The sequence below is a fragment of the Benincasa hispida genome, chromosome 12, assembly GCF_027475165.1.
Source record: "Benincasa hispida cultivar pf3 chromosome 12, pf3_genome.v1.1, whole genome shotgun sequence".
Classification (NCBI taxonomy): Eukaryota; Viridiplantae; Streptophyta; class Magnoliopsida; order Cucurbitales; family Cucurbitaceae; genus Benincasa; species Benincasa hispida.
The window spans coordinates 31008449-31025323 of NC_143489.1; the positions used below are offsets into that span (position 1 = coordinate 31008449).

The 16875-nt window shown below is 34.3% G+C and overlaps 1 protein-coding gene and 1 long non-coding RNA gene across 2 annotated transcripts; one reads left to right on the forward strand and one right to left on the reverse strand.

Annotated features, from left to right (window-relative positions):
- Nucleotides 1–659: 659 nt before the first annotated feature.
- LOC150031934 (uncharacterized) lies at nucleotides 660–2781 on the reverse strand. Its single transcript, XR_016525505.1, has 2 exons — nucleotides 1251–2781; nucleotides 660–1071 (listed from the first exon to the last, which is right to left on the reverse strand). It is a non-coding gene; the product is annotated as an uncharacterized LOC150031934 (long non-coding RNA).
- A 9290-nt stretch (nucleotides 2782–12071) lies between these two features.
- Nucleotides 12072–14983, forward strand: LOC120092483 (G-type lectin S-receptor-like serine/threonine-protein kinase At1g34300). The gene has a single exon (XM_039050575.2). It carries the CDS (start codon nucleotides 12310–12312, stop codon nucleotides 14782–14784), a length of 2475 nt encoding a protein of 824 aa, XP_038906503.1. The 5' UTR covers nucleotides 12072–12309; the 3' UTR covers nucleotides 14785–14983.
- Nucleotides 14984–16875: the final 1892 nt, after the last annotated feature.

Consider the following 16875-nt stretch of genomic DNA (forward strand, 5'->3'; position numbering starts at 1 on the left):
TTAAGTTAAGCATTTATTTATCCATGAGTTTTCATCGCACTGAATTACTCTATATGTTATGTAAAATGAAATTTAGAGACAACGATATCTAATTGCTTCCATTGGGAGGAATTCCAATCCCTTTAATATAAACATCCTAAGATTGGATTAAGACATTAATACCGCTTGTGATTGGGATTATAACCAATAAAGACACATTCAGTGGAAGGAAACAAAAGCTTGTGAGAATTATATGGTCTGAGAAAAAGAAAACACACACAACCAAACACACGAAGAATAGAGTAATTGGGTATAGATTTGTAGAGCAACTGATAAGGAGAAGAATTGGAAAGTAGGAGAGTTGGCAACCTGTTAATGAGATAGATGGCTATTTGGAAAGCAAAACTCCATAGTTAAGTGGAAGACGGGAGTGCGCAAGTAAGGAGAGACCCATGTCAACAACATGACGATGTTTACGCTCAACATGACCATTTTTTTTGGGGTGTATAAGGACATGAGACTCTAAGAATAATGCCATTAGATTGTAAAAAGGAAGATATCTTTTGAAACTCACCACCCAATCAGTTTGTAAACTTTTGATTTTCGTGTTAAATTGAGTTTCAATAAGTTGTTTGAAATTTAGAAAACAAGGGAAAGCTTCATCTTTGGTTTTAAGGAGATAGAGCCAAGAGAATCTTGTATAATCATCAACAAACAAAATGAAGAAATGAGCTCCATGAACAAAAACTTATGGGGAAGGTCTCATACATCCGAGTGAACAAGTTGAAAAGGTTCACTAGTTTTAGTTACAAAACTAGAAAAAGGGAGCCTATGACTTTTAGCAAGTTGACAAGCATTACAAAAAATATTGACATTAGAACAAGGTAAACCACACTGAGTAAGAACAGTCCTTAAAACAGAAGTTGCTAGATGACCCAATCGAAGATGCCAGATTAGATTATTATTGACTGAAGAGAGGATGACAGCAGCACCACCAGAAGGAGAGGAGGGAGACTTGTGAGTACTAGAGTGAGGTTTATAAAGACCATCTTCAAGTGTGCCCCGAAGTAGAATCTTCTTGGATTTGAGATCCTTCACAAGGAAATAAGAAGCATAAAATTCGACAAATGCCTGATTATCATTACATAACCTAGCAATACTAACAAATCTTTTGGAAATAGCAAGTGTATGAAGAACATGTCGAAATAAGACAACTTTATGAACTGAAGGAATATAAAGATGACTAATAATTGAAATAGAGATTTGCTTACCATTATCAACAGTCATCTGTTCACCACCTAAATAAAGCATAGGATTACAGAAGTTGGAAGCATAAGAAGACAGGTGATGAGTAGTGCCCGAGTCCATAAACCATCCCTCATCCGGATGTGGATACTCAGTGAAGGGTGAGAAGGTATCAGGCAGAGCAGCAGTGGTCATAGGTTAAACAGTGGTAATATGAGCTTGTGGAGTTGGAGCTTGGAAGGACATGTTTGGATGCTGAAAACAGATAAAGGCAGTATGACCAAACTTTTGGAAAATTTGACATTGTGGTTTAAAGGATTAAGGTTTTGGAGGCCATTTTTAGTGAAACTGAGGCTTACCAAGAACACTGGAAGGCAAAGGCATTTGGTTAGGTGCAAAGGAGGGGAAAACAGGGAAGAGTGAGATGTGGAAGGCCGAGACTGATTTCGTTTGCTGTTATTATGTTGGAAAGAAAGCTTGTGAAGATTAGCGTGGGTAACATTTAACTAGTCAACAACATTCTGTTTTTTCAACCGAGCCTCATAGGCTAAAAATGAACTTCTAACATCTTCAATGGAAGGATTATCAGACCGATTTATTTTTAGATTTAACAAAAGCATTATATTCATTACCTAAGCCATCCACAATATGAGCTAAATGATCTCTATATGATACAGGTTCACTAATAGCACTAAATTTATCATCTATATCTTTAATTTGTGTTAGATACTGACTAACAGACAATCCATCTTTCTTAATTCTTTGTAATTGAGCTTTTAAACCCATGATTCTGCAGTCATTTTAGAATCATAAGAACGGCGTAAAGCAGTCCATATATTAGCAGTAGCAGCTAGACTAACAATTTCTCCCATCTTTTGTTCAGATAAAGAAGAATATATCCAACACATAATAAAACTATTGTATCTCTCTCATGTGTGAAAAGCAGGATTCAGTTGTGTATTGTACAAATCCAAAAACTTCAGTGGCACTGGAACAGTGCCATTTAGAAAACCTTCAAGTCCATTAACTTGAAACAACATTCAGCAGTTGCTTCTTCCACAAAAGAAAATTATTATCATTTAGCTTCACAGCAAGAGGTTGAGGTAAGGATGGATAGGGTTTGGTGTAAAAGGTTAGGGAAAAATATTGGGAGCTGGAGGTATACTTGGGCAATTAGGTTTTGGAGCAGATTGAGAGGAAAGATAATGGGGAGGGGAGTAGTAGTTTGAATTACAAAATTGTTATTGTGGATTCTGAAAGGCTGGTTGACTTGGATAAGAATTCGGATTAGGATGATGTTTTGTGGTCTCCGTGAAAGAGATCTTATATGGACCTAGGGTTTTGGATAAGGAATGACGGGAGGAGTTCGTATTGAAGTTACCCGAGGACTCAATTGAGTTGGAGAATCATCAGTGACTGTAGGTGTCGTTACCGTAGTAGAAGGAACAACAATCGGTTTTACACCCTTTGAAGAAGATGACGATGAGCCCTCACCAGGATTCATTGAAGCAAAAAGGAGCTTAACAGCTCTGATACTATGAACGAAGTAAAGAATAAAGAAGGAGAAAGAGTTGTGAATAATATTCCTCAACTGATTATCATAAATGTAAACACCACACTACTGTGTACACGTGTAAGGCCCTTATTGGGGAAAAAATAATAGAAGAAAGGGAATGGAAATTTAGAGAAATGCCCCATAAGGTACCAGGGAAAATAACATTCTTTCACACGTCTCATTACGATTATGGAAAAAAGGTAAACAATAATAAAAGTAATCAATCAAGGCCCACTTTTTACATTATTATTGATAAATTACCTTTTTCAACTAGTATAAACATAATCCGAAACCTAAATAAAAATGTTAAAATGTTAAAATAGAGAAATAAATAGTCAAAACATTTAAATAACAGGCATGCTTAGCCTACACCTTTATATTAATATTGGAGTGGGTGTGTGACATACCCCATTACGATTCAAGGTGTTTATCGATTTCTGTAATGAAAATGAAACATGGGCACACAAATTTTAATTATGGTCAATCTCATAATCAGATTACACCAAATATAAATGCTAATCTAATTATCATATCTTGATGACCCACTGTTCCACCATATTTTTTTTTAACATTTTACAACAATTTCCATTCTCTCTTCAAATAACGTTCCCCAAGCTTTTTTATTACTTTTTTTTCTCTATTTTCTTTTCCCTACTCATCTCCCTCTCGTCGTCTCTCTCTCCCTCTTCACCTTCCTCTCTTCTTCTTATGGCCTCCTTGGTGTTTATACTTCAATTCATAGGAGTTTTTTTTTTCTTTTTTTTTAATATATATATATATATATATATCCACTAATGAATTTATAATTACAATTCAACTCATTTTGATTGTAGAAAATAAACCACAACAATTTTCGTTACACTACCCAATTTTCATTAGGTGTAACCAAGCAAATATGGCCTAAAAACAATATAACCTCCTTTGTTTCTAAAATTTATTATTCAACTATTGACTTCAAAGTTAGTAATTGATCACCATTGTCTTATTCATATATCTCTTCCTCATTACTTTCTTTTATAATTTGTAGATGGATCTCTAGGTCCACCCTAAAAAATAAATAGCAACATACACATATGCATTTGATTAATTAATTAATAATATTATTTAATTTCTCTTTGTAGTGTTCTTCAAGCAAGAAGCAAAGAGAAAGTTTCTCAGCTTCAAGTTTACAAACAGCAACTTTTCTTTACAAATGAAGAGAAAGATAAAATCAACATAAGGCAAGCAAGAAAAAAAGAATGATTAACAACCAGAGAAGTATCTTTGTTTTACTCTATCACATACTCGAGAGAAAGAAAGAAGAAAAGTAGAAAGAAAAAAGAGGTTAGAGTGGTTCAATCCAAAATCAGACCTACATCCACTATGTAAGGAGCAGCAAACTTTATTCAGGTGTTAAGTTCTAATTTTACAAATATAAGAAGGAGAGTATTTATAAGAAGCTAGAGCCCCACCTTGAAATAAAATCTACCTTGTCTACTCCTCTTTTCCTACTCTTCACCCTTTTTCTGATAGAGTTAATCCAATTAGCTTAAGACACTATTCAAATTTAGCTCAAACGATCGGTTTAGTCAACATATCAGCAACATTATCTGATGTATGTACCTTTGACACTTCAACTATACCTTTTTCAATATGTTTTATGATAAAAAAAAATGGTAATTTATGTCAATGTGTTTCCTTCTATTGTGGAACTAACTGTTTTTAGAGAGATGTATTACACTCATATTATCACAGTATATCTTGATTGTTCTTTAAGTAACACCAAAATCCCTTGAGAGGCCTTTGAGCCAAAAAGCTTCTTTTATAACTTCAGAAAACGACATATATTCAGCCTCTGTGGATGATAGGGCTACCATCGACTGAAGTGTTACTTTCCAACTTAAAATGTTCTTACCAACCAAGAAGATCTAGGTCACCTGCATAATCTTAATCAACGTAGCCATAGACTTCATTTGATTTAATAGGATTCTGTTTATATATCACGCTAGCTGTTTGGGTACCCTTTAGATATCTCATAATCCACTTTGATGCCTCCCAATGTTTTTTACCTGGGTTTGCCATAAATCTACTTACCAAGCTCATTACATAAGCAAGATTAGGACGAGTAGATATCATCAAGTTCATAAGACTGCCCACGACTTATGTGTAAGGAATTTCCATCATAAACTTCTTGTGTTCAATTTCATCTTCTCTTGGTGAGTTCTCAAAGGATAGCTTGAAATGTTGTGCTAAAGGAGTAGTAACTGATGTTGCTTTATCCATATGAAATCTCTTTAAGATTTTGTTGCTGTACAAATGTTAGCTTAAGTTGAAAACTCCTTTATTTCTTTGTCTAGATATTTCAATGCCCTCTTTGATTCACCAAGGTCTTTCATTTCAAACTCTTTCTTCAATGAAGTTTTGATCTTTTTAATGCCCTCTTTAGACTTGCCTGCTAGGAGCATGTCATCCACATATAGATGTAAGAAGACAACAGATGAGTATACAAATTCACATACACACAGTTGTCGTATGAGTTACTTTCAAAACCAATCTTCTTCATATACTCATTAAACTTTTGATATCAGCATTTGAGGGATTGTTTGAGTCCATATAAGGACTTTTTGAGTTGACAAACATGATGTTCTTTCCCCTTTACCTCATATTCTTGTAGTTGAACCATGTAAATTGTCTCAGTTAGTTGCCCATGTAGAAAGGTTGTTTTCACATCTAACTGATCCAATTCAAGATTGTTTTAGACTACCACAGATAACAATATTCAAATGGAGGTTTGCTTCACTACAGGAGAGAAGATTTCGGTGTAATCAGTTCCAACTCTTTGGTAAATCCTTTTTCCATAAGTCCAACCGTATACCTTGCTTCTTACACCTTTGGAACACATTCTTTAAACTTATAGGTCCATTTGTAGGTAATGGCTCTTGCTCCCTTTGGTAAAAGTACTAGGTTCCATGTTTCATTTGTCGTGAGGGAATCCATCTCTTCAGTCATGGCTTCAATCGATTTTTCAGCATTTAGACTACTAGTTGCTTTCATGAAGGTGGATGGTTCTTGATTGATTAAATAGTCTTCTACACTTAAAGCAACACTAATACTGTCTGCTTCGCCAAATCTCATGGGAGGAACTATTGTTCTTCTTTACCTATCACGAGCTAAAGAATAATTTATAAGATCAACAGCTTGATGAGAGCTTTCACATTTCTCTGATTCTACCTCAACATTCTCATCAGTTTCTTCAATGTTAGGCTCAGGGGAAAGTGAATTCTTAAATACCTATCTAAGGAACTCTACCTCAATGCTTGTTTCTTTGGATTTTGGACTGACTATATGATCTTTCTTTGTTAACATGTACATTTCTGATTCTCTAAAGACCACATCTTGGCTGTTGATACATCTCTTCTCAATCAGATGCCATAAGCTGTAACCCTTTACACCTTCAGTGAAGCCAATGAACATGCATTTCATAGCCCTTGGCTTTAGTTTGCCCTGATTTTGATGAACAAAAGCTACAGATCTAAACACCTTAAGATTGTCAACGTTTGGTGGATGCTTTGTCCATATCTCTTGTGGAGTAAGGTAGTTTCTCGAAGTGTGTGGACACCTATTAAGGGTATAAGTTGTACATGAAACCACCTTTGCGCAAATTTTCTTAGGAATTAGCCCATCAGACATTTGAGCTCTAACCTTTTCCATAATGGTTCAATTAAGCCTCTATATAACACCATTTTGTTGTGGTGTATAACGAACGGTTCTATGTCTAATGATGCCTTTCTGTCTACAAAAATGATTAAAGCTCTCACCACAAAATTCCAATCCATTGTCTGTCCTAAGGTATTGAACTTGTATATTTGTTTGTCTTTCAACCATTATTTTCCACTCCTTAAACTTTTCTAGGGCCATGTCTTTTATTTTTAGAAAATAGACCTAGTTTTTTTCTTGAAAAGTCATATATGGAGGAAAGAAAATACCTTGAACCATTAATGTATGGTGTGTGTGAAGGTCCCCAAAGATCAGAGTATCCAAAATTTCTTTTGAGGAGTGATCAGCTTTAAGAACACTCTGTCTAGTTGCCTTTTCTATGATGCAGTGCTCACCGAATTTCAACTTATCAAAAAGGCCTCTGGCCAATATCGCTAATTTAGATAGAACTTGCACCCCTCTGCTACAAACATGTGGCAATCTCTTATGCCAAAAATCTGCTTCAATTAGTCTCCCATCTGAAACCATGAGTTGTTTGCGTCATCTAAACATCCTTGACAACATAAAGTCCATTGACTTTGACACCTACAAAGATGGTCTTGAAGTTCTTTTTAACTTCAAACAGACCTCTATGGCCACTGTAGTGACATCCAATTGATTCTAACATCCTCAAAGAGATTAAATTCCTCTTTAAGATTGAAACATGCTTGACGTTTGTCAACGGATTCACTGATCCATATTTGAGCTTTAAAGACACCGATCCAATGCCTATTACATTACAAGTACTATTGTTTCCAACATAAACCAAACCACCATCCCACTCTTTATAGGCTGTGAACCAGCCTTTAAAAGGGTCATATGAAAAGTACAATCGAAATCAAGTTTCCAATTTTCTATCTTTGCAAGATCTTTGTTGCTTGAGCTGTCTTGAGATGTTGCCACGGCATTAGAATATATGAAAGTATCTTCAACCACTGCAACTTCTGCTTGCTTAGCTTTCTTATTCCTTTTACTTTGCTTCTTTATAAAAAGAAAATAATCCTTCTTGATATGACCCTCCTTAAGACAAAAATTGCACTTCAGTTTTGATTTGTCATATTGATTAAATCTATCTGTCTGACTTTTGCCCTCTTTACAATTGTTTTTGCCCTTTCTCTTAGCAAACAAACCCTCAACATTACTTTAATCTTTCTTTGTTGACTAAAGTTCCAACTCTCTAGTTTTTATAGCAGAAATAACAATTTATGTGGTAATCTTCTCCCTAATATACTTCAGTGCCATTTTAACGTCTCTACAGTCTTCAGGGATTGAATTTAACAGTACAAGCTTCGTTTTCATCTCCAATCTTATTTCCCAGTCATTTGAAATCATTAGACAATCTTTTAAATTCACTGAGATTATCCGTTAGAGCATTACCAGGATCCATTTTGAAGGTGAAATATTGCTCTCTCAAGTAAGCTCTATTTGGTAGGTCTCTTGCAGCATAGATTTCTTCCAACTTCAACCACATCTCAAACATGTTCCTCTGATCTATCACCCCTCTAAAGACATTATCATTGAGATTCAAAATAATGTTTCCATACGCAGTGATCTCAATGGTTTCTTTTTCTTCTTCAGTAAGAGTTGTTGGAAGTTTCCTCGGATCGATCAAGGCTTTAGTTAACTTTTATTGCCCGAGAATTGCACGAATTTCAGTCTTCCACAACTCGAAATCTCCTTTGCCATCAAATTTATCGATATAAAATTATGCGACTGCCATTCTTGATTATTCGAACCAAGACGTGATTTCTTGCCTATTTTCTTCATTGCTCATAGGCTTTGATACCACTTGTAGTGTTCTTCAGGCAAGAAGAAAAGAGAAAGTTTCTCAGCTTCAAGTTTACAAACAACAACGCTTCTTTACAGATGAAGAGAAAGAAAAAACCAATATAAGGAAAGCAAGAAGAAAAGAAGGACTAACAACCAGAGAAGTATCTCCGTTTTACTTTATCACATACTCGAGAGAAAGAAAGAAGAAAAGTAGAATGAAAAAAGAGGATAGAGTGGTTCGGTCCAAAATTAGACCTACATTCACTATGTAAGGAGTAACAGACTTTATTCAAGTGTTAAGTTCTCATTTTACAAATACAAGGAGGATGAATATAAATAAATCATTGAAACAAAATAAGACAATGATGATCAATTACTAATACAAGTGAAATAATACCAACTTGATCACAAGTTTGGATGACAAAAATCCCAATGTAGTATCAACCCACTTCAAACATTTCTTAAATTAGCTCAAAGTAATATCAAACAAAATTAGTACCAACACTAGCCATCACAAGTTTACATAACAAAAATCGCAATGTAAGCTCTTTGAAGCATTAAAGGTCAAATTGAAACAAAAATATAAAATACCAACTCAAACTATTTGTATTTTCATCTAAATTAAACTTTATGAAATCTCGTACTAGCTCGTCACCATCAAGATATAAAATCTGGCATATAAAAATTGAAATATGTAAGCACATTAGAATAAAAAAATTGAAGTATGGGACATAATTACATTCACAAAATTCAATTTCTTACAAACTATATGAAAATCATGCCAGAATTGCAAAAGTAAACAAACCCCATTAACATAAAAACTATCATAAAATGACCATTAAAATAACAATCATAAAGGAAGGGGGGAGGGGGGAAGGAATCGAAAAACACAATCATCTTCTATCAGCATTAGAACATTTCTAAATTGCTAATATCAAGAGAAAGAGAAAAAGAGAACAGATGAAACCAACCTGAAATTAAAACAAAAACTCCTAATGGTGAAAGCATGTAGGGACAAATACCAAAATCAACATGAACAAATATTTCAAAGCACAATCATCTTCTATCAACAAAATAACTCATTTTCAATAGAAGCCATGATCACTATATTAACAAAAGACTACCATAACTACGGGATAGTCAAACACCAAAATCAACATTTAAACATAAAGACGATCATAACTGTAGGATAGTCAAACACCAAAATCAACATTTAAACATAAGACTACCATAACTACAGGATAGTCAAACACCAAAATCAACATTTAAATATAAGACTACCATAACTGCAAGATAGTCAAACACCAAAATCAACATTTAAATATAAGACTACCATAACTGCAAGATAGTGAAACACCAAAATCAACATTTAAACATAATGACTACCATAAGATAGTCAAAGCACTTCAACGCACTATATAAAAATCATGCTCAATAACATAGAAACTATCATAAAAGGATCATCACAATAACTGTCATAAAGGGAGGGAGGAGGTGTGAGTTGAATTAACCAAAACTTCATTAACAAAATTTAATATTTTATTGTTATAATTTAAATTATTCACAAACCATCGATAACCAACTTGTAATTGATTCTTTCTTATTAATAAAATAGATAAAGTTATCATAGTTTTGATTTAAAAGAAGACCAAATTGATAGGATTCTTTTTCTAATAACCAAATTGATGAATGAGAGAAGAAAAACTTGTCCACCAACTTTGTATTTCAATTTTCAAAGTCAACGCTTATAACAAAATAACAATAACAATAATAATAAACTATATTAAATGCATATCATGATCTTGGTTGGCATGTGATGGTAGGTCCTACCATAATATTATCGACTTTTCTTTCTAATATGATGTAAATATAAGAAAGGTTTAAATCATAATAGAGTTGATAAGAAGGCCAAATCATTAATTGGATTAAAATTATTAGATAACATAGAATTTCATCTCAAAACATCTCTTTTATTGGGTTCATCATTTTTTTTATAGACTTTAATATCATATTAGATAACATGAGATTACATCTCAAAATCAATTGATAATGAAAAGAGTAACTCATCTATCCTATAAGAAGTGCAAGATCTCTTTATTTTTCTAATGTGAGATTCTCAACAAAATGTCGATAAAATCATTAAAAATTTAAAATTAATATATATCTTTAAAAAAAATTGAAAAGTAGAAAATAATTATAAAAATCTTATTGTTGATAGGTTGTTAACATCAACATTTTGTTGACTTATTTTATTTTCCGTTTTGATAATTATTCAATGTGTTTGAATTATCTTATGTCCATGTTGAGTATATATATAGACTCGTGGAAAAATGTCCATAAATGGGAAGATTCATGGGAGAGTTTTGTTCATGGAAGGGTGGCTGCTTTCTCAGAGTTGTTGCATCCAATATTTAATTAAAATGTTGTAAAATAAAAATGTTTGATATTTGTTTAAGTACAACATTACAGAACAGGAGTTAAACCTCTGACCTTTAATGATGGACTACATATCAATACTATTGAACCAATCTCAACCTAAAATTGTTTGATGTTAAGTTGATGAAAATATTGATAAAATGGCAATATCAACCAATATTTTTATTAAAAAATTATACAAAATAAATATTTCACACTTTTTGAATGAATTACAATGTTTAATATTTATATTTTCTTCATATGAGTGACATTTTGATAATTTTTTAATATTCTTATTGGGTTTCTTAAAATATAATTGGAATGTTGATAAATATGTGAAAATATCGATGAAAATGTTGACATCAAACTTATCATCATGAATGCATATGCCATATATATTATGTAATAAATGAGGTTTGGAACTTTGAACTTTCTAATTTGAAGGTGTAAATTAGGATATTTTAATTAATTAAAATGGTAGTTAAAGGTCAATCTATTTTTTTTAGTACAATGAAGGTGTGAATGTGAAACATGTCAATTACCGTTGAATTAAACTCACTTAAGCTCATAAAGAAATTTGTTTTTTCTTTGTTATTGGGGTTATTCCTCTCATCTTAGATTGTGTATAAATTAAAAAAAAAAAAAAGTAAAATAAAATAAGTCACATCTTTCTTATATTATGTGTATACAAATCATTTGTCTCTAAAGTGAGTTATGCTCAACAATAATTGACATATATTTTTTTTTAGATCACAAGTGGATTCTTTTCTTTGCAATTATGGTACTAAAAAGGTAATTTCTGCTAACCTTTGGCACTCTATGGTTGAAGATATTATTTTTCTTTAACTCTCTATTTAGATTAAAGAAAGTTTAAAAAATGATATTATTTTTCTTTAACTCTCTATTTAGATTAAAGAAAGTTTAAAAAATAATTTAAAATCCTGTTATTCTAAATCTAATAAATGATTTTAAATTTTATAATTCATTTGGAACGATAAACATTTGAAATACATATATTTAAAATTTTATATTTAAATGATAACTAAAAAAAATAGAAAGCTAAGAAATTTACTAATATAGAATTTTAAATATGATTTATTAAATAAAAAAAATTTATATGGAAAGATATGATTTTGAAATCATGATTTTCGATAATAACAATCAATTTAAAATTCATTAGGATTATTAATCATTAAAAAAATATATGATAAGGTTTCAATTAAATAAACCTTTTCAACCAGAATTTAGTTCAATTGATTTCTATATGTATTGAGGATGAAGAGATTTTCGTCGTTCAAGTCTCCGACTCAATATTTGTTCTAAAAAAAGTAAGTGAAACCCGTCAGTTAGGTTAGAAATTAAGGGCATATGTTAATAAAATCACATCAAATGACCTTGAAGAGAAAGGAAAAGCATCACATCTAATAAGGCTTTTTTTAAATATATATATATATATATATTATTTTAGAAAGTCATTCCCACACATCCCGACTTCAAAAAGTGGGGGCTCGTTTTTTTAATAAAATCAATAATAAATCTCCATTTCTATCTTCTCCAAACTCCCATTTAACTTCAATGGCTTTCAGCCGCCTACCTCTGCATTCTTAACCATGTCTCTCGCCGTCGCTCTCTCCGCCCTCTTCCTTCTCTTCTTCCCATCTCCGGTCACTGCCCAGCCTCCGAAACCCCGCAATTTTTCCGCCTTCTCTATTTCCCAGTCCCCATGGCGACCCACTCAAAATCTCATTCTCCTCTCCCCCAACTCCCTTTTCGCCGCCGGCTTCCGCCCACTACCCAACAACTCTAATCTCTTCATCTTCTCCGTTTGGTACTTCAACATCTCAACAGACAACGTCGTCTGGTCCGCCAACCGTCTTTCTCCGGTCAACCGTTCAGCGGCTCTGGCCATCACAGCCACCGGTCAGCTTCGTCTCAATGACGGCTCCGGTCGCAACCTCTGGCCTTCCAACAGCGTTTCTGCAAATCCAAATTCGACCCAATTAATCCTTCGCAATGATGGAGATTTGATTTATGGCACATGGGAGAGCTTCCAATTCCCCACCAATACTATATTGCCTAATCAGACATTGAATGGAACCACCATCGTCTCCAACAACGGCAAATATTCGTTTGTGAACTCTGTTAATTTGACGTTTGGTACAGAGAGGTACTGGTGGACTGACAACCCCTTCAAGAATTTCGAAAATACAGGAATAATCAACAGAGATAATCAAAACCCAATTTACCCTTCTGATTTTAACTCAACCCGGATCCGGAAATTGGTTGTTGACGATGATGGGAACCTCAAGATTTTCAGCTTAAATCCAAATTCCCCACGGTGGGATGTGGTTTGGCAAGCACATGTAGAGTTGTGTCATATCTTTGATACTTGTGGCCCGAATTCTGTCTGTATGAGTACTGGCAGTTACAATTCCACCTACTGTGTCTGCGCTCCCGGATTCAGCCCCGATCCTCGCGGCGGAGCACGGCGAGGATGCCACCGGAAACTCAACGTATCGAGCAAACCCAAGTTTCTTCAACTGGATTTTGTGAGTTTCAGAGGTGGGGTTAAACAAATCTCCCTGCAAACCCCAAATATTTCAGTGTGTCAAGCGGATTGCTTAAAGAATTCGAGCTGCGTGGGTTATACATTCAGCTTCGACGGCAGCGCCCAGTGTGTGCTTCAGCTAGACATTTTGTCGAACGGGTTGTGGTCGCCAGGGATGAAGACAGCTGCCTTTGTGAAGGTCGACAATTCGGAAACAGACCGGTCAAATTTCACCGGAATGATGTACAAACTCCAAACCACATGCCCAGTTCACATCAGCCTCCGGCCGCCGCCTGAAAATAAAGATAACACTACCAGGAACATATGGATAATTGTCACCATATTCGTGGCCGAACTAATTTCTGGGGCGGTTTTCTTCTGTGCATTCTTGAAGAGATTTATAAAATACAGAGACATGGCTCGCACGCTTGGTCTAGAATCACTTCCCGCCGGTGGACCAAAGCGGTTCAGCTACGACGAGCTGAAGATAGCCACCAACAACTTCTCGAACTGCGTCGGAAAAGGCGGATTCGGCGAAGTCTTCAAAGGGGAATTGCCGGACAAACGTATCATCGCCGTCAAGTGTTTGAAAAACGTCTCCGGCGGCGATGGCGACTTTTGGGCAGAGGTCACCATCATCGCCAGAATGCACCATCTCAACTTGCTCCGATTGTGGGGATTCTGCGCCGAAAAGGGTCAAAGAATGTTAGTCTACGAGTACATAGCCAATGGATCTCTCGACAAATTCCTCTTCGTCAAACCTCCGCCGTCTGATTCAACGGATGGAGAAATCCCATCGCTCGATTGGGGGATTCGTTATCGAATCGCCATTGGAGTTGCGAGAGCAATCGCGTACTTACACGAAGAATGCCTTGAATGGGTGTTACATCGAGACATAAAACCCGAAAACATCCTTCTGGACAACGATTTCTGCCCGAAACTATCGGATTTCGGGTTGTCGAAACTGAAGAAAAACGACGAGACGGCGGTGAGTATGTCTCGGATTAGAGGGACACCCGGTTACGTAGCGCCGGAGCTGGTGAAATTGGGTTCTCATTCGATAACGACGAAGGCGGATGTGTACAGTTTCGGAATGGTTCTGCTGGAGATTGTCAGCGGAACGAGGAATTTCGATACGAAAGGATCGACGGTCGAGAGCGCGTTTTGGTATTTTCCGAGCTGGGCATTCGAAAAAGCGTTTGTGGAAGCGAAGATTGAAGAAGTTTTAGACAGTCGGATCAGGAATCAGTACGACAGTGGAGCCCATTTCGCCATTGTTAACCGTATGGTGCAGACGGCGATGTGGTGCGTTCAGAACCAACCGGAGAAGAGGCCGGCGATGGGGAAAGTGGTGAAGATGTTGGAAGGGAAGTTGGAGATTCCTCTTCCAGAAAAGCCTTTCATTTACTTTCTATCAGAAGGGCAGGAAGGTCCTAAATTGCCAATAGCCGCGGTGGATTCCAAACATTCTATAGACTCTGTAGACTTTGATTATCCTCAGGCAGAAAATAGCTCAACTAGTCAAAGTTTCGGATAAAAGTCATATTCAACTTCGAATGGTATGAATGTGACATTTTAAAATATTTTTGTTATATGTTTTTTTAAGGTTTCTAATGTTTTAGAAGTTACATTTACGTTTTCTTTTCATTTTAAAACTTTAAAGATTTGTTTGATTTTAAATTTGAAAATGCATGTATTTGGTAAATTCATTCTTTAAAAAGAATAGTTTTATATAATCATTTCTTATTATAGTGAATTTGTAGAAGAAAGACAGTTGAAGAGAAAGTGTAAGGCAAGAGTAAGGAAAAACAAGGGAAATATTTGATTTTTATTCAAAAAGTTTTTTTTTTTTTTCAATTTAAAAGTAATCTTATTTTTAGAATCTATTTTTTAACATATTTTCCATTTTTCTCTCTTTAAGTAGAGGGACCCACGACATGAAACTACCATCTTGTCCCTCAATAAATAAATCATTCCGTTGTATTGAATAGGAAATCACCCAACCAACTTGATTCAAATATTTTAAATTAGAAACTTCAATCTTCAGTTTCACATTTTATTTTCAAGCTAGAAATGTTTGGTTCCAATTTCAGAGAAATAATACATTTTAAAGGGTCTTAAGTTCAAAGGAACAATTTCTTTTTCTTTTTTTTTTTTAAGAGTTCCAAAAGAGGTAGATATCTTTTCCTCTATCAACACTCATGAGAGTATCTATAAACAAATGAAAAAAAAAAAAAAAAAGAAAAAGAAGAAGGAAGAAGGTAGTTATATGAGTTTTTTTCTTTTTTTTTTTTTTCAAAATTGTTATTTCTCAACTAGAATTAATCGGATTGGTTAGGTGCCGAAATTTCTTATATTTATGTCTAGACATGCTAAGAAATTAGAGCACTTATCATGTTTAGTTAAAGTTATAATATTTAAGAATAGATAGAAAAAATACTTGTAAAATTGTCAGAAATAACTTTAAAATATTTCACTTTCACGATTAGTACAATTTTGGAGAACTCGTTGGAATTCTTTTTCTTGATCTTTCTAGGCCGAGATCGACCCCAAAATTTGAATAAAAGTTTAACTTCTTTTCATTGTACATCCAAGCTATCAATTTTTTGGGCATTGTAGGTGGAATCTCGACTAGGACAAAGATCGAGGTTGTATGTAATCTTTCCCAAATCTTATTTAATATATTTTTTTGTCAAATCTTCTTCAAATTTCCAACCTTACACCCAAATTATGTTTCCATAGTTGTTTGAGTTGGGAATTTCCGAATATATTTATCAATTTCTCATCGTTTCCCCATTCAAGTGTTCGACGGTCTATGAGAAAATCGAATCTCGTGGTGATCCATGGGTAATTTCTTCTTAAAAAACAAGATTTTAGAAAAGATTATAATATGATCGCAATCTTTGTTCTATCTATGATTCCATCGAGAAAGTCCCAAAAAATTGATAGTTTAGATATGTGATAAAAAAAATGTTAAATTTTTATTCGAATCTCGAAGACGATCTCGAATGGAAAGGATCGAGAAAAAAATATTATAACGATTTGTCAAAAGGGTGCTAATTGTGAAAATTTTTTAAGGTTATTTCTAACCATTGTCCAAGGTGAAAAAAAAGGATTAAGGATATTATTCGTATTTTCCCCAATTTGTCAGAAACTAGTACATTATTGGTTACATTCCCCAATCGGAGGGGAATTAGAGTTGCCATTGAAAAAGGTTGTCATCACTTATTCTTCCATAATAGGTCTCCTCATGTAAATCTGTTAGCATAAATTCTTTATATCTATATTGAATAGATAAACCCTAGGATCATTCATGTCAAATTGTCAAGAATAACATACCGGATTCCATTGCAAAATTGATGATAGCTTCAAGATGATGATGGATGACTATGGTATTCCTCAACTAAAACTCTGAATGCCCTTAGTGGGATCTCTCTCTAGATGGGATTCAAGAAAGACTGAGTACTTATTTTTTTGGTATATTGAGGACCATAGCCCTAAGATCTCTTTATATACTAGTTCAATTAGGATTCCCATTAAACCCTAATTAACTAGGAATGGGCTTCTACCCATTAAGTCCATACTCGATTAAGAATCTAAGGCCTTAATTAATTAGATCACATAATAG

What these genes read in the sequence shown, in the direction of transcription:
- LOC120092483 (XM_039050575.2), top strand. Translation starts at nt 12,310, where the DNA reads ATGTCTCTCGCCGTCGCTCTCTCCGCCCTCTTCCTTCTCTTCTTCCCA.